Source organism: Gymnoscopelus braueri (genome assembly GCF_963280865.1).
Source record: "Gymnoscopelus braueri genome assembly, chromosome: 14".
NCBI classification, from domain to species: domain Eukaryota; kingdom Metazoa; phylum Chordata; class Actinopteri; order Myctophiformes; family Myctophidae; genus Gymnoscopelus; species Gymnoscopelus braueri.
In genome coordinates, this window is record NC_137619.1 from 12,822,422 (window position 1) to 12,840,515 (window position 18,094).

General features: G+C 42.4%; 2 protein-coding genes across 2 annotated transcripts in view; both read right to left on the reverse strand.

The window, feature by feature from the left end:
- Positions 1–2,777: 2,777 nt before the first annotated feature.
- LOC308100512 (protocadherin-15-like) lies at positions 2,778–10,981 on the reverse strand (the record flags this gene model as incomplete). Its single annotated transcript, XM_080449578.1, has 3 exons — positions 2,778–4,383; positions 10,193–10,372; positions 10,977–10,981. The coding sequence occupies 3 exons, from the start codon at positions 10,979–10,981 to the stop codon at positions 2,778–2,780; spliced, it is 1,791 nt and encodes a 596-aa protein (XP_080305704.1).
- A 5,770-nt stretch (positions 10,982–16,751) lies between these two features.
- The window catches only part of LOC308099801 (protocadherin-15-like), a gene marked incomplete at its 3' end in the record, with an annotated part of 359,052 nt that continues 357,709 nt past the window's right edge, over positions 16,752–18,094 (reverse strand). Inside the window, exon 32 of the mRNA XM_080448598.1 lies at positions 16,752–16,974. Within this exon, the coding sequence (XP_080304724.1) occupies positions 16,752–16,974 (223 nt within the window). The remainder of the gene's footprint in view (positions 16,975–18,094) is intronic.

Sequence of the window (18,094 nt, forward strand, 5' to 3'; positions counted from 1 at the left end):
GCTGAGGAGTCAACTCAAATGCAAAATCTAAAGCAGTGGTTCTCAAACCTTTTTCTTGCCAAGGACTCCCAAATTTGATATGCATTTTGGCCGCAGGCCCCAATGTGAAAATATTTTGCTGCAGGGAACCCCCCCATACAAGATTTGTGCTATTGAAAATGTTTTAAAAATATTCAACATGTGTCAAATGTGTCAAATGTCAAAAATAGCAGATCTACAAGCTCACAGCATGTCACTTCGTGCCGTGCTGCGAGCTTGTAGATCTGCTATGTTTCAGATGGTGCTCCGCGGCCAAATATATATCAATCTGAGGGTCCTTGAAATGAAAAAGTTTGAGAACCACTGGTTTAGACAGATGCTAGGTTCATTGTTTACCTGGTATCCTGGTGTCTTTGAGGCCCTGTATGGTTCTCTGCACTATTTATGCGATTACTCACCTTGTCACTCGGGATGGTGTGTGCTAAATGCCGAAATCGTAATTGCAGATGAACTAATGGAACAACTTTCTGAATAACAAGGAAGGACATTCTTGCCACCAGCAGTTGATCTCTACTACTCTTCCTCTCGTAAAATAATAACGCTGGCATGCAAAACCGTACTCATTATTCTATTTTGTTTTATCAAAGATTTATTTTTGCAAGTGTGTGGGTGTCTTGCAGTATTATTTTCTTGATATGAGGTTAAACATGTCAGTAGAGAAACAGTAATTAAAACCAGAGGAAGCAAAGCAAAGCAAAGCATCCAAAGTTTCTGTAATGGAATACGAGACAAAGGTCATGATTATATGCGATGTATTATGATTTGCTGTACCACGCCACTGAAAGATAATGGACCACCTATGGCATTGCTTCTTTCTTTCTTTTTTCGTTTGGAACAATGTAGGCTATTTTTATTACTTTTATAAAATATAATGACCCAAAAATGCAAGTAATGATTTTCTGAGCAGATGGAAGAGATGTGCATAAATTGCTCACAAACCATATCAATGTACACACCATACTGTACCATGCACTTCTAATTCATGGAATAAGTCTGGTTCGTAATAGGGACACTAATTAACTGTAGCTACGGTGAACGAACGACTGAGAAACATGGAATATATATACATGTTTGTGTTTTTCAATTATGGAGACTTTGAACGTTAGCTGTGGTATACAGTAAGTGGGGTCATGCACTGGGAGCAAGTCAGTTGAGAGAACCACACTTCAGTGCAGCTACGTTTGCATAATTGTTTTGGTTCAAGTGCATTATACCATACATAATACATACATTATCAGTTTCCTCTTCATTTTCATCTTCTACCTGAGTCCTAAATTTGACTCACCACTAGTAAAAAATATCTTCTTAAATAGAAAACACATGATTTGGTAACAAAGTCCCTGGGCTCCATTGTTGGGTTCCTTAATTTGTCCTTGTCCCCGACCTGAATGAAGTTGTTTTAAATGTAAACCATTAATCTCTTCTTTAGATTATAATTGAAAATAGAAAACACATGATTTGTTAACTAAGTCCCTGGGCTCTCTTGTTGGGCTCACTTGTTGTCCCCGACCTGAATTAGGCAGTTTAATGTGTAAGCCATTAATCTCTTTGTTAGATTATTCATCGAAATGACCTGAAGAACAGGCATATATCTGATTGAAAGCTGTTTGACCAGCATGTAGTTACAGAGGTAATTGAGTATATATTCCTATGAAGACATACTATGGGAAGAGAAGGAGCATCATATATTTATACAAGCTTCTATTATGATACAAGACTGTGAACATGGCACTACATAATTAGAATTTAAATTACTACGGTCACAAGATAAGTAAAAACCTATTCTCTCTTTAGAAATCAATAGTTTAAAATGTTCATCTTGCTTCCAAGATGTAGAACATACAATTGATTGTGTAAAAAAAAATCAATAGTTTACGTGTACAAAACAACAGGAGGAAAAGACACACACAACATGGTGTTGAAATGAGGCATGAAGAAATGAAACACAAGAGACACAGACAGAAAGAGAATGTTATGGCTCTTTTCCACTACAAGAACTACAGTAGGTGAAACGTATTTCACAGGTTCCGGGTTTGTTTCCATACACTACGCCTCCGTTTCAGATAAGGTTCTCAGAACCCAATTTGGGCCCTGCTCAGGAGTAGGGTTTGGGATCCGGAACCGGAGGAATCAGAGGAACCGGATCCAACATTGAGGAATGGGAATCGGTCAAATTTGGAACCGTTTTTGGAACCGGTTTGTCACACTGTCAGAGCTGGAATGGATTGAATTCACTATACAATTGCAATACCGGTGGTTCTCAAACTTAAAAGCATAATCATTTCAAGGACCAACATTTGGGGTCCATTTGGTTCCATTTGCACACTCTCAGAGTTACATACCCGTAAGGGTCCATTTGGAACGCCCTGTAGGAACAGTTAAAGGGAGCCGTTAAAGAATCGGACCGTTAAGAGGGAATCGTTTTTAGGAACCGGAATTGTTAAAATCCTTAAGGATCCCAACCCTACTCAGGAGCTGGTACTAACCCTGAGTTTTGGGAACCCAGAACTCAGAACTTGCACAGTACTTTCAAAATGTTTCTAAAACAATGAAAAGAGCACATCTAGTGTGTTTTTTTTAATGATGTGTATGGTTCTGGTTAAAATGGAAACATTAAAAAAAAGTTATCACAGAACTTCACAGGTTCTGGAAAGGTTCAGGTTCTGTAAAAGGTTCTGGGTTAACTCTTCAAAGTGGAAAAGGGCCAAGTGGAGTCACAAAGAGAAGCGAGAAGTGAGTCAGAACATGGTGGACTGACAGGTAAAGTATTCACTGAGTTCGTGAGCGACGGAGTTCAGCCCGTTGGAGTTCAGCTGGCTGACGCCAGAGTGCTCGACCTCTGCGGTCACGTTCACGTGGTTTGTTCCGTTCTCAGTCATGCTCACGTGGTTTGTTCCGTTCCCATTCATGTTCACATGGTTCATCCCGTTCTCAGTGAGCTCAACCTCCGCGGTCATATTCACATGGTTCGTTCCGTTCCCGTTCATCTTCACATGGTTCGTTCCGTTCCCAGGAGCGTCTACGTTTGTTGTCAGGTTCTGCCGGTCGTAGTTCTCTGGATTTGGCATGCTCAGCTGCCCCTCGTGAGGTTCCGAGCTGACCTCCTCCGATTCTTGGGTCACTTGCGGCGTCTTGACGAATTTGGGCACCTTGTTGCCTTTGTCCACTTGGCTGTACATGTTGGCGACGGCGTTCTCCAGCTCGGCGAGGTTCTTGATGTTTTTCAGGATGCCCTTGAGCTCTCTCTTCTTCCCGCCTCCTAGCTCGCTGTCGGGCGTCGGGAGAGGGGGGCGGCCGGCGCGGGCCGACACCGGGCGGAGGGAAGAGACGGGCGGCAAGGAGGTCGGGACGAACTGGACGGCTGGGGGGCGCGCACGATCGCCCGCGGGAGGAGTGGCGGGAGGGAGCGGAGGGGGAGGAGGGGGAGGAGGGGGAGGGACCCGCTTGGTGGGGGGAGGGGGAGGGACCCGCTTGGTGGGGGGAGGGGGAGGTGGTGGAGAGGGTGGGATCACGGGCGGGTGGGAGTTAGGAGGAGGCGGTGCCGGCCGCTGTGGAGGTGGAGGAGGGGGTGGACTGTCGGGCGGGTCCGGTATGATCTCCACCGTGATCTCACACGGCTCCGCCGTCATGTAGCTGGAGATGGAGATGGAGCTGAACCTCCTCAGGATGGGCGGGGTGGGCCTCAGGGAGGCCGGGTAGGGAGGGGAGTCCTCCTCCTCCTCCTCCTCCCCCTGGGTGATGATGAACCTCTGCGGGATGTCCCGGCCCACGGAGAGGGGGCTGTAGGGACAGTCCAGGAGGGAGAGCAAGGTCTCCGAGCTGACCTCCAGCGTGTCCACGCCGTCGCCGTCCCAGTGCAGGATGGGGGAGGGGGAACCCCCGTGGGAGCTCTGCCTGGCGGAGCTCCAGTCCTGCCTGGCCTGCTGCTCGAACTGCCTGGCCTGCTGGCGGACCGACAGCTTGGCCTCGCCCCACGCCGCCACGTCCGGGTCCTCCGGTGCCTCCTCCTCCCTGCCTCTCACGCCCGCCAAGAGCAGCCGCATCTCCCACTCGGCCGGGTCCATGAGAGCCTGTCTCTGGAGCGCCTCGTAGCCGCCACGAGGACCCTGAGAGGCGCCCGTCCCTCTGTCGGGCAACAAGAAAGCGAGGGGGGCGTCGTCGTCGTGGTAGACGGGGTTGTGGGTGGTGAGCGGGCGGCGGTCGGACAGGAAGGTCACGTTGCTCTCGGACCTGGGCGGGTTTCCGTGCAGCAGAGCTCCGTTGCCTCGGGCTGCGAGGGCTCGACGGGCAAATGTGCTAAGACGCCTCTGACGATCAGCCGCCTCAATGACAGAGTTTTTAACCCTGCTCCCCGGTTAAAAGAGACGGAGGTGGAAAACAAAAGAAAGAAGACTTGAAACAGGGGAAGAGACGACAGTTAAACGGAGGGGGAAAGCGGAGGAAGAGGGTTGGCTGGCGAAGGAGGGCGAGGGCGACTACTGTGCTACCATTTAGTTCCACAGTCTTCACTCACATGCCTCTTAGCGTCACATGCTATTCAGTCTTATGCTGGTAAATTCAACCAAGCAATCTGACTGTCCAAAATGGTAGATGTCCGAGAGAAGTTATTTATTTTTGTTAATAACATTCAGATCTACAACCACATAGCATTCATTGATCAGCTTTATTTGTCCTACGACTAAGTATCAGTGGTTAAATCAACAGCGATTATTATAAGGCACAGAGGAAATATTTCACGCATCCATTTTTTACGCATCCATTTTTTTATTTATTAAGTGGGCTGTGATTAAACCAGATCAAAATAAACTCATATTTTCTATTGAGGCAATTCTATCCACATAAGAAAACTGGAGTGTGAACTTGGATGAACTTGAATTCTCCCTAAGTGTTTTCTCATGGTTACTTTTCTCTTTTTTTTGCAAGAGCTATTGAGTGCCTATAAGCTTTTTGCAAACATACCGTACATACTGTACTTCATCTCTAGTCAAATGAAACAGCATCCTGTCAAGTATTATGCCTAAGGCAGTCAAATATACATTCAAAAGGGCACACCAAACGTTTTGTTTGTAGTGAACAGTGTTTAGCATCATCCCGCTGTTGCGAAAATATAGCTAAGTACTCACAGAATGTGGAAAGAGTTACGCCATAACTCTGTGGGAACGGACATGCCCCTCTGTAATTATTATGTACGTTACATAACGTAGTACTTTTGTAGGTACATTTCGTACCTACTCTGTTTAATAAATATCCAAGCAAACGAGGTTAAAAATCATCTTAAGTACCGAAAACATTCCGTTCTCATCCATTTAAAGCCCAGGAAAGAGGTGGACATTTAGTATTCAACTAATTAAAGGCATTATGAGGACAGAAAGCCTTTTCCTGTGTTATGTTTGTTTATCTACTTACATAAACAGCATAATAACGACTCAAACGACGACATACAGTTTATCCGTTTGTTTACTTATTCAGCGCAGTTTTCTACAGGCACGGTTCACCTGCGATGACGCAACCACCTGTCTTAAAGGAACAATGAACTGCCAAGATAACAGCAGTGCTATAACTGTATCTATTATTGATCTAAATACTAAAAACAATCTGTAAGAGCCAGTGGTGGAAAGTAACTAAGTACATTTACTCAAGTACTGTACTTAAGTAAAATGTTGAGGTATTCTTTTTTACTTTCTCTCAGTATTTACGATTTTCAATACTTTTACTTCTACTCTACTACATCTCATAGGCAAATATTGTACTTTTTACTCCACTGCAATTATTTGAAAACTTTAGTTAGATTTTGATTCTTATTACAAAATATACATTAACAAACTAAGCCCTATGTATACTTAAGATATTTGATAATAGCCGATCCACAAGCTCACAATGTGTCGCTTTGCGATGCGTTGTGAGCTTGTAGATCTGCTATTTTCAAAAGATTGTTTATACATTTTGAAAACATGATGAGTACTTCTACTTTAGGTACTTTTAAGTATATTTTGATGCTAATACATTTGTACTTTCACTCAAGTACATTTTTAATACCATACTTTCACTTGTAACATTGCTACGTTGTGGTATTGGTATTTTATTTAAGTAAGACATCAGAGTACTTTTTCCACCACTGGAAATAATTTAATTCTTGACCTAAATACATAACAATCTGTCAGAGCAGCAACTCAAGAACACAACCAGGAAGAGTCTAAGCAACATCTCCTCCAGGGGTGTCAAAGTCATTTAGGGTCTGGGGCCTGATTGGGAAGAAATTCGACGTTACGCTGAACCAGCTGTTGGCTAAAAATAAAGGGCTGTGAATCATTTTCTTCCACCAAATCGTCTTGCTTTGTGGGGCTGCATCTGGCCCACAGGCTGCCAGTTTGACAGCCCTGATCAATCCCAAAAATCTCTGCATTAGTCCAGTCAGAGTCAGGACACTAAAAGACTGTGATGTGAAGTAAATTGTGAAGGAACACTAATGTGGAACTCTATAATGTGGGACGACTACAGGGATATCTACAGTATTAACCACTTTCAACCTGGTGTCCCTATTTTGGACATGTCATTCTAGGGGACATTTTGAATTCAGCTTGTAGCTTGTAGATCAGCTATTTTTGGAGGGGGCTTGTACATCAGCTATTTTCGCTATTCGTCGTACAATAAGGTATGTGGGGCTTAGTGGTTAAAGCAGAGTACGCGACCACTAAATCATTTGAGTTTCACGTTATAATTTTTTCCACTTTTTAACACAAAAACAAACATTTTGCTGAAGGACACTAATCATAAACAGGATTCTGTTCAAAAATAGGCGATCTTACATTGCCTATTTTATTATTTTTGTTGCAAAGTATATCGTCTCTGTCGGGTGGAAACCTCATACAGTATGTCCAAAACTGTTACTTTTCAGGATTCAAATTCAAAAGTAGCAGATCTACAGGCACATGATGCTTTTGTGTGACGCTGTAGTATGATCGAGTAGGGCGTTAATTTACGAAAAAACATAAAAAGTTAGAATATGGAGATAGGAGGTTTCTGCCCGACAGCAACGATATAGGGCTTAAGTGGCTAAAGCAGAACAGGCTACCACTAAATAAAGGGAGTTTAACTTTAACTTTTTCACTTTTTAACACACAAAAACAAAAACATACCGCTGAAGGACACCAATCATATTTAATAACTGTGTGGGGATGTGGATATACTGAGGGGAAGACATAAGCAGCAGGATGAAGTCTACAGTATACCGTACTAGGTGACATGTAATGTATACGTACTGTATATAACGTGTTGTGGTACAGTATAACTAACTACTGTGTACTTACTGCAGTCTGAATCCAGAGAGAGAGAGAGGAGATGAGGGGATGGAAGACGTATAGAATGGAAGGCAGAAACAGAAGAATGATGAAAAGGAAGAAATGTCAGAGGTGTGAAAGTAACTCTGACACGGAAATATAATAAGCTAAACTGTTTACAAAATAAAACGTGCTGTAGCGCACGCACACACACACACACACACACACACACACACACGCACGCACAGAGTAACCATACACAGACTTTGCAATTGCATCCATACACCCAAACAAACACCTTTTCTATGCGGGAAACTTCAGATTCTAATGGGGTCGTTTATGGGATCAGCAGCTCCCCCTTGTTTGCAGTGCCGCACGGACAAATTATCCCAAAACAAACAAACAAGCTCTTCTGTTTCTGGGAAATACAACAATTAAAAGCCTCAAGCTCAGTGGTTCTCAAAGTGAGGTCCTGGGGTGGGGGGGGGGGTAACCACTTTATCCATTAACACGTTGGCTATTCAAAAATAGCAGATCTAAAGCTTGTACATCTGCTTTATTTTTTTATTTTTTTAAGATATGGAAATGTTTGGAAAACTTTGAACATAAATCTTCTCTTCTGGGGGTCCCTGTCAAAACATTTTCAGACGGGGGGTCCGTGGCCAAAATACATATAAATTTGGGGAACCTTGACAAGAAAAGGTTTGAGAACCACTGCTCTAGCTCGTCGTTTAGTATCGGTCAACAACAACAACTGCAGTGAATGTTGCATCAGCAGCTCTTTACAGCCTATCATTAAAGTACCATTAAAGTAGCAGCGTTGGTTTAAAATGCATTAAATCAAAATGTCCAAGCCCCCCCCATTTGCCACCGCTACTGAGTGATCAATTTAGCTTCCATCTTGTTCAATCGGGAAAAAAATAACATTTCATTGCTCATTCAATTGTGCTAATGGAAAAAGCATTGAAGACATAAAGGCCTACTAACGCTGATGGGGACAGCAGATAAGCAATCTATCACTAGTGGTGGACAAAGTACTCAATCCCAGTACTTGAGTACTGTGTACTCCTGGTCAAAGATTACCCCACTAAAAGTGAAGGTTGCTATCAGTCAAATTTGTGCTGGAGTTAAAGTACTGGAGTACTTGCTTTTAACTATCCAAAAGTACATAATGCCTTTAAAAATACTCAAAAGTACACATTAGAAAGTGCTTTTTCTTTTTTTAATCATTATCAATGCATTGCTGTATTAAAGTATTATTAGTACATTTTCGAAAAATTGATCAATTATAGTGAAAATAGCAGATCTACAAGCTGACAAGGCATCTCATCACGGCACGTTGTGAGCTTGTGGATCTCCCATGTGAAAAAGTGACAGTTAAATATTTGCATTTGAAAAGTAGTGCAGTGAAAGTATCCAAAAAATACAAATATACCCGAGTACAGGTACTCAAGTGAATGTACTTCATTACTGTCCACCGCCGTCATAGCAGAAAAAAGCAATCTATCACAGCACCATTTACCACGGATGGGTCAGACTCCTCTTGTCTTTTCAATTCCCAGTCAACCTCGATCTCGTTTATGAGTTAAAGCGTGGCTCTCACCTTGAGAGAAGGTCATTGTGACGGTCACTCATGAGGTCTAATTGGAAAGACACCCGTCAAGCGCAATCCTAACAAGCAGCGCAGTGACTGAACACATGACAAAAAGAGCATCGCATTAACGCAGCGAGGCCCCCAGTGAAGCAATGATCCAAGGTGTCACTCTGTCTAAAGCTCAACTGGATTTAATGTCTCCAGAAATCAATATCCACCTACAGGACTGTGATTGTGCTTATTTTAAAACAACAAGATGAGGTCCAACGAAAGGCACTTGGAGAGCAGACAGAGAGATAATATCCCCAGAGAGGGCATGGTGCTACAACCATTCAGCTAGGGCTGAACGATATGGACAATATCACAATATTCTGACCAAACAGAGATATTGTGACAAAGAAAATAGATGATCTCTACAGGCTTACAATGTGTTGTGATGTGAAGCGCTGTGAAGCTTGTAGATCTGCTGTTTTAGCAATGTTTGAACATGTTTGAACGTATAAAATAGGCCTTAGGAATAGACGACACTTAAGTTATGACAACGTTATGATAATATACAGTAATATAGATATATTGCCCTGCCCTACATTCAAATGAAATGCTTTGCGAAATTTGAAGGCCAAGTCCAGAGTGAGGGTCAAGCGGGACCCTCATCATCCGGTACCTGATTGTCAAAGCAAATGATGGCATTAGAATGTGCAACACTTAGAACTAATCCATTTAACCCATTGATACCTGGAACGCATCTGTGTCACTTTAGATGTCTTTGGCTATTCAAAAACAGCAGATATACAAGCTCATAGCGCGGCACCGAGTGCCGCGCTACGAGCTTGTAGATCTGCTATTTTTGAAAAATCTTGAAAAAAAAATGTTTTAGATTTTTTTCAAAAAACTGTTAAAATTTTGAAAACATTTTAAAAAATCGCCTCAGGTCTTAAAGGGTTAAAACATCAATTATTTAACTAATTATTTAAACTAATATCGAAAATGTAATTAAATCATCCTATAACCATATTATAGGTGAAACGTTTCAAAACAAAATGTCCCAAAAACTCTATAAATCTATAAGCTCACAACGCGTCGGGTTGCGAAGCGCCGTGAGCTTGTACATCGGCTATTTTCACCATTTCTGCACGACACCGTTGTGCGATGAATTACGGAAAACAACACGTTTGGTAAATCGATACGTTGTACCTGAAAAATCGGTTATTCGATTCATCGAAAGAGTAATGGATAGAATGATGGCTAATAAAAATGAAACGAGAGGTCAGTTTTCACTCACATGTCGCCCACATCTTCGTAGAGCGGGGTGGTAGGGGTGGGGGTGGGAGCAGCAGTGCCGGCAGCGGGGCTGGCGGCCGCCGCCGGAGGGGGAGCCCTGGCCATCGGCGGCGGAGGCTTCCTGACGCCCATGCCAGTGGCCGCTTGGATCCTGGCCGTTTTGGAACACTCAGCCTGTAGCCTGTAGTAAGATGGTAAATGGTGCGTTTATATCGTTGCCGTCGGGCAGAAACCTCTGAACGCCCTACTCGATCATACTACGGTGTCACACAAAAGCATCAAAAGTAGCAGATCTACAAGCTCGAAACGCGGCGCGAAGCGCCACGTTTCGAGCTTGTGGATCTGCTACTTTTGATGCTTTTGAATCCTGAAAATTATCAGTTTTGGACGCATTACCCATTCACACACACACACACACACACACACACACACACACACACACACACACACACACACACACACACACACACACACACACACACACACACACACACACACACACACACACACACACACACACACACACACACACACCCCCCCCCCCCACCAACCTGCTCATCGGAAGCAGTTTGGTGCTCAGTGCCTTGCTCAAGGACTCTCCAGTGCCAACTCAGTTGTAGCCGGGGATCAAACCAGGAAAAAGTGGCCGCTCTACCTCCTGAGCCACTGCCACCCGTGCAATTTCAATTGTCACCAATTAATCAATTAGCATTTTCCATTGTTATTCATGTTGGGTTATTTCGTGCCGGCGGTGAGACAGCGCACGCTAAGCATTATCATCTCACCACATAAGTGTGAACGCAGCTTAAGCCTGACTCAACCATTTCCCAAAACCTTCAAACCCCAACATCCCCCCACAATTTTCCTCATCTCTTTGGAATATTGTTATTACATATGGTTAGAGGGAGTCACATGAATTATGCATGGCACCTCGTGCACGCATCACACACAAGCTTCCGCAGAGCTTTTCTTTTTGCAAATGAGAATCATAACCAGAAGCTGCCCGCAGGGCAATGGAGGATTTGGGTGAATTCGATCTCCACTGACAAATGAAGTGGCTCTTATAGAAATAAATAACAAGTAATGGTGGAATGAGTTACTGTCTGGTTGTAAACACATTTTGTGCAGAGAACAACAGAATAACAATAGCTGCTACGCAGCTTATTAACCCTAGCGTTCTTTTCTGGGCATGTCACAATAAAAGTTGTTCCCTTAGCGCTGTGTTCCCTCTAAGTTCCCTCAGCCCTATGTTCCCTCAGCCTATGTTCCCTCAGCCTATGTTCCCTCAGCTTATGTTCCTTCAGCCTATGTTCCCTCAGCCCTATGTTCCCTCAGCCTATGTTCCCTCAGCTTATGTTCCCTCAGCCTATGTTCCCTCAGCTTATGTTCCTTCAGCCCTATGTTCCCTCTACGTTCCCTTAGCCCTATGTTCCCTCTAAGTTCCCTCAGCCCTATGTTCCCTCAGCCCTATGTTCCCTCTAAGTTCCCTCAGCCCTATGTTCCCTCTAAGTTCCCTCAGTCCTATGTTCCCTCAGCCCTATGTTCCCTCTTTGTTCCCTCAGACCATGTTCCCTCAGCCCTAAGTTCCCTCAGCCTATGTTCCCTTACAAGGTTTCCATCCGACAGGAACGATGTTACCCTGTTGTTCATCTTTAAATATGTCATGGAAAATTGGTCACACACACACACACACACACACACACACACACACACACACACACACACACACACACACACACACACACACACACACACACACACACACACACACACACACACACACACACACACACACACTACATTGCAGGTATTGTACTTACTCTTTGAACCTGATGGAGGCAGCAGAAGCAGCAAGAGAGAAAGAGACAGAAAGAAAGAGAAGAATTAGCAAACATGTATTATACAACATTCCATTACTCTGCCATGCAATTTGTGCCTAATTTGTGCCAAAACAAAGGAAAAAACATTCCTTTAATTAGGGATTATGTGGTGCGGTGGCAAGATAATTAAGCCTTTCATTTAAGTCAGTTTTAATGCTGGGAGAGTATTTAAAGTTAGGTGTCCTTTTGATAAACACACCACTGCAGGTAAAGTGTTCATTATTCATATAATTGCTTTTAAATTATTCAGATAACCGAGAGACTTTGATAACACACCCTAACAAAAGATTTTTAAATAGTCTCCGCTCTCTCTAGAGTCTACACACACACACACACACAAAAAAGTTATAATTACAAATAAGTAAAACATATTCCAAGTGAATCAAAGTGATGACCACAGGCTACATGCAAAGTCCTGCTTCTGTTCTCTTGCTTGTAACTTCCATTTTTGGCGTGGCTATTATTAATTGGCCACAAAAAACAAATGCTTCCAAACCAATTAAGTGAAAGTAGTTTTCTGTGAAAATACAATTCCTGCACGGTTTAAAAAAGAACACATTTTCTTCCGATGACCCCGAGGTATACTGTACAGTGGGACGTCCGTATCCACAACCCTCTCACTCCCCGTAAGAAGTGTCACCTCATGACCGCCACCGTCTGCTGAGACAGTCTGTGTTAGGTCTAATTTAGCCAGGAAGTGCCATCTGCTCGGTCTGTGTTTTTAGCCCAAGACAAACACTCCGCCCATCTGCTGTGAATAAATATTGACTTTTATGTAACATTCGGTGGGCTCGTGTCGTGTAGCTTCTCCCAAAGTCTAGTGTAGAGAGAAACATGTCGCCTTCGTCGTTAAGTTGTCGTCAATTTTACCCAGTTTAGACCTGAGGCCGATTCTACAAAATGTCTTCTAAAACAGTTTTCGGAAAAACGTATGTTATATCAGTGGTGCTCAAAACTGCCAAGGACCCCCTGAAATTATGTGTTGGCCGCCTACCATCATCTCAAAATATTTTATTCCAGGGACTCTCAGAAGCCAAGATTTGGGCAAAAAAAATGTCGCTTTAAAAATATATATATTCAAAGATTTGCAAAAATAGCGATCTTCAAGCTCATAGTGCGGCACGAAAAGCCCTTAACGCGACACGTTGTGAGCTTGTAGATCGGCTATTTTTTAGCGAAGAGATTTGGTGTAGAGAGAGAAAAAAAGAGTGGACCAAGTACAGTGCCAACTCAATTTGACTAATTATAGACCAGATCTGAATGCTTAAAAAAAAAAAAAAAAAAAAGTGTCCAGAACATTAGCTACAGTATGTCTAGTTTGTCAACCTGAAAACATTATATAGTTATAATAGGCAATAACAATATAATAAATCTTTGGTTGTGGTGATGTCAAGATGATTTAGTCTACAGAGGGTCTAAGTGGTTATAAGCTCCCCAAATGAACTGGCCCGGCTGACAGAATGGCATAGGATTAGAAACGACCATAGATGTCTATAAGTTCACAATGTGTCGATTTGCGACGTGTTGTAAGCTTGGAGATCTGCTATTTTCAAAGCATTTCTATACATTTGGAAACTTGCGTTAAATGAGTACTTTTACTTTCAGTACGTACATTTTAACACGAATACTTTTATACTTTTACTCAAGTAAATTTTGAATATCAGACTTCTATTTGTAACAGACTATTTCTACATTGTGGTATTGGTACTTTTATGTGAGTACTTCTTCCACCACTGTGTGTGACCAGAACCTGGTTAAACGATGATGCACTGTGGCATCTCGACCAGCTGTGGATATTTGTCTCAAATGAGTGTTAATTCCTCTGCTTTCACGGGGCATGAGCCAAGAGATTAGCCCAGCAGTCAGCATGGATAATTACACAGAGAGAGAGAGACGTGACGCGACACACAGTCACATTTCTTCACTATCTATCAACACATAATAATTATTTGTGGTTATGCTCGTCCGAACCCGGCAGGCCATCTCAACAATCTGTTACAGGGATTCAAGCAAAAACAAATCAGTCACGGCTGAAATTTGTTTTTGTCTAGGCCAAGTCCCAAACTGTGATTTGTGAAACAGCATGAAAGCAGACGTCCTCCACGCTAGCGCGGTGTTTCCTAAACAATTACATTATATTGTCGCTTTCGACAGTTTTGGACAGAATGAAGTTTCCACTTGACAGAGACGATACGTAGAATTTGTGATGCTTATATCATTCGAAACCATGTGTTCTTGCTGTTCTACTGTATATACCGCCAACCAGTTGAAAAGATTGCAGATTGAGGCTTTAACTTTGGATTTTAAAATATGAAACATCTGAGACCATTAGGAGTTTCACGGAAGATGCCTCTGAACATCAATTTACAATTTAAGCAATAGAACGATAGCTCTTGTTGCTAGTTTGACCCTTTCTAATACTATTTAATCTGATAAAAAATGACTGAAATAAATTGTGGCGACTAAGAACTTTAATCCATGCGTTCAACAGGAATCATCAAAGTTATGAACTACAAGACGCACGCATGCTTAATTAGGCGCTTATTTAGCTAGAAAAAGAGAATTAACTCTACAGAACTTCAGGATTAAAGTATGCTTCATTAATATTCATATCTCTCCCTATTGCCAAGAGTCCATAATATAAATCGTTTATAGCACTGTTTTTCAACATCGGCTCCGGGGTTCACCAGAGGTTCAAATGGACCCTTTATGGGTCTGTAACTCTGAGAGTGTACAAATGGAACAACATGGAAGAATGTGCACACTCTCAGAGTTAAATTAACTCTTTGCTTGAGTGTTCATTTAACTCAGAGTGTACAAATGGAACCAAATGGACCCTGTCATTTGGACACTCTCAAAGAGTTAAAGACCCATAAAGATCCATTTGGATTAACTCAATTAACTCCATTTGGAGGTGGTGCCCGAACCCGAGGTTGACAACCAGTAGTTTACAGCAGTGGTTCCCAAGCGTTTTAGCTCAAGACCCAGATGTTTGCCCGTGACCCAAACTAGTGAAAAATAGCATATCTACAAGCTCGCGAAGTGACTCGTTGCGAGCTTGTAGATCTACTATTTTCACTACTTCTTAAACCTTTATATTTATTAATTTTGTTTATGGAGATTATATGATTTTTTTATTTTATTTTTTAACACATCGAGTGCCATAAACGGTCCGGACCGTTTTTGAGGATCCAAACGAGAAGTGCCGAAAACGGTCCGGACCGTTTTTGACCCAATTCTATTTTTATACGAGTGGCCCACGTGGGGCGCTAAAACGAAACTTTGACATTACCCAAGGAGTTTCTGAGAAGAAGAGGCTGGATGTGGCTCCATGTCAAAAATCCTTCCGGTCGGCGTTTTCAATGTTATCTCCTTGACTAAAAGCTTAATATCTCCATTTCTTTTTAACGTGGTGGAAACGAGCCGTTTTCGATCGGCGATCACGCTGCAATGGAGGATCGCGTTGGAAATATTATTGTTCCAGGCGTTAGTCGGGACCCTCCGCCGTCTCGCACGCACGCTTTGTTTACATGCATTTCCGCGTCGGGGCTTCTACAGCACGAAACGTATAACGCAAGTGGATGGAAGAAATGCAGGCACTCAACGTATAATATTTTAATAAACCTCTGGCACCCAATGTGTTAAATAGGCTACTATTGAAAAAAATTGCAATTGTTTTTAATTGATGAAACGTTGTGATTTAAACTTGTGATTTAAAGATTGTGTTTAAACTTTTTAAAATCTTTTGAAATATTATATTTAAATGTAGGAAATTTAAAAAAGGATATATCTACTCGCGATCCATAAAAATTGGTCCGCAACCCACAAATGGGTCCCGACCCACTGTTTGGGAAACAGTGGTTTACGGAACACACCCGACTCCTATTGCGATGGCAACAGCAGCGCACAAAGCAGTTCCCTTCAAAGACTAGGGCGCGCCCAACTCAAGCGAGCAGAAAGGTCAAACCGGGAGCCGATTCCAACACAACTATGACATCAAAAAGAACATCTCACACAAAAAACGGTTGAAAAGGCTTTAATGTACCGCAGCAGACAGCGGCCCATCTGGATCGAACGCGTTTCGGCCTTTTGGCCTTCGATCGTCAGCGTTTCGGAAAAGCTGGCGAAAGGCCACAAGGCCAAAACACGTTAACTTCAGATGGACTGCTGCGGCACAGTAAAGGTGCAGTAAGTGATTTTTGTCGTTAAATAGCTCTATAATCTGATAGCAATCATTGCAAAACGAAGAGTGTTTGTTCTGTAACAGGAGTCTCCCTGTCTCTCCAGCACTTTAGTAAACAGAAAATGCATTTTGTGGTCGGGAACTTTATCTAATCAGGAGAAAGAATTCACACAGGATAAACAAGTGAAATTCGAAGTGATGCCACAAAGAAATGTGCTTTGAAACTGGAACACTGTCAATTTGAAGCAGATAAAATGGGTACAGTACTCTCTCCTGATTGGATAAAATTGGCGACCCACCTGAACATGTAGTTTCTGTTTATCAAAGAGCTATACTGTTACTGAACAAACACTACACAGCATTGATCACCATCGGATATAGTGCTTTAACCCTTTCACCCCAAAAAATCTCCTTTTGTTTTAACCCCCAAAAATATTACTAACGCCTTTTCAAACGTTTGTGCGGATGGTTCTTTTTTAATGTTAACTGCACAACACTCACTGTTTGTAGGTAACCATGACGATGAGGATGGCGGGGATGCAGCAGAGGATGATGATGATGGCGAGGGCGAGCAGGGCGCCCTCCGTGTAGCCCACGGCCTGCGCCGCCTTCTTCACGCCGGCCACCACGCCCAGGTCACGCACCTCCTGGACGCGGCCGCCCTCGCCCAGGTGGGGCAGGAACTCCTTGTTGATGTCCAGCAGGTTGCCGTCCAGGAACCTGCGATCAGTGGTGGTAAAAGTACTCAAATCTTTTACTTAAGTAAAAGAGTCAATACTGAAAAGTACAATTACTCTGTTACAAGTCCAACATTTAAAAATGTACTTGAGTAAAAAATATTGGCATCAAAATATACTTAAAGTACCAAAAGTAAAAGTACTCATTATGCAGTATGTCCCATTTCACAAGTTTCAGATGTATACAAATATCTACAAAGTAACTAGTAACTAAAGTTTTCTAATAATTGCAGTGGAGTAAAACATATTTTTTTAATCTGAGATGTAGTGGTAGTAGAGTAAAAGTAAAAGTATAAAGGACTGTATAGAGCAGTGGTTCCCAAACATTTTAGCTTGAGACCCAAAAGAGGAATTTTCCCAAACTAGTGAAAATAGCAGATCTACAAGCTCACAACGTGTCGCATACTGTATAGAGTCTTGATTGATTGATTGAATACTTTAAAGTCAGAAATGTAAACAGCACGAGGTACAGTCAGACATTCAGGCTAAAAAGGATAACACAAAAAAGTCCAGAGGACTTGTGGTCCTATGGTCTAAGTCAGTGGTTCCCAAACTTTTTCGCTCGAGACCCAAGAGAAATTAGATGTCTCGGGGGGCCCAAACTAGTGAAAACAGCAGATCTACAAGCACACAACACGTCGCACCGCGACGTGTTGTGTGCTTGCAGCTTGTAGATCTACTATTTTCACTAAAGTTCTTTTTAAAATTTATTTTAGGAATACCTTTGACTATTTAGTATTCAATAGTAATAGTTACTTTGAAAAATGTTTGAATTTGCACTGAAATGTGTTTCTTTTTTTATCTTTTGAAATAATTAAAAAAAATGTTGGAAACAGGGGGTATTTACTCGCGACCCATAAAAATGAGTCCACAAACGGGTCCCGAACCAGTGTTTGGGAGACACTGGTCTAAGTGGTTGAAGGGCTCAGTGTACTGTATGTTTTTTTTTGGTAGTTCAATTGCCATTTCTGCAGGTAGAACATTCCACAGTCTGATTCCTACATCCATTTCGGAGGAGATTACAAGGAGGTATACCTGAAAAGTGACTATGCTGAACAGTTAAACTGAAGATAATGTCCAATAAACAGAATAACACTCGTGCA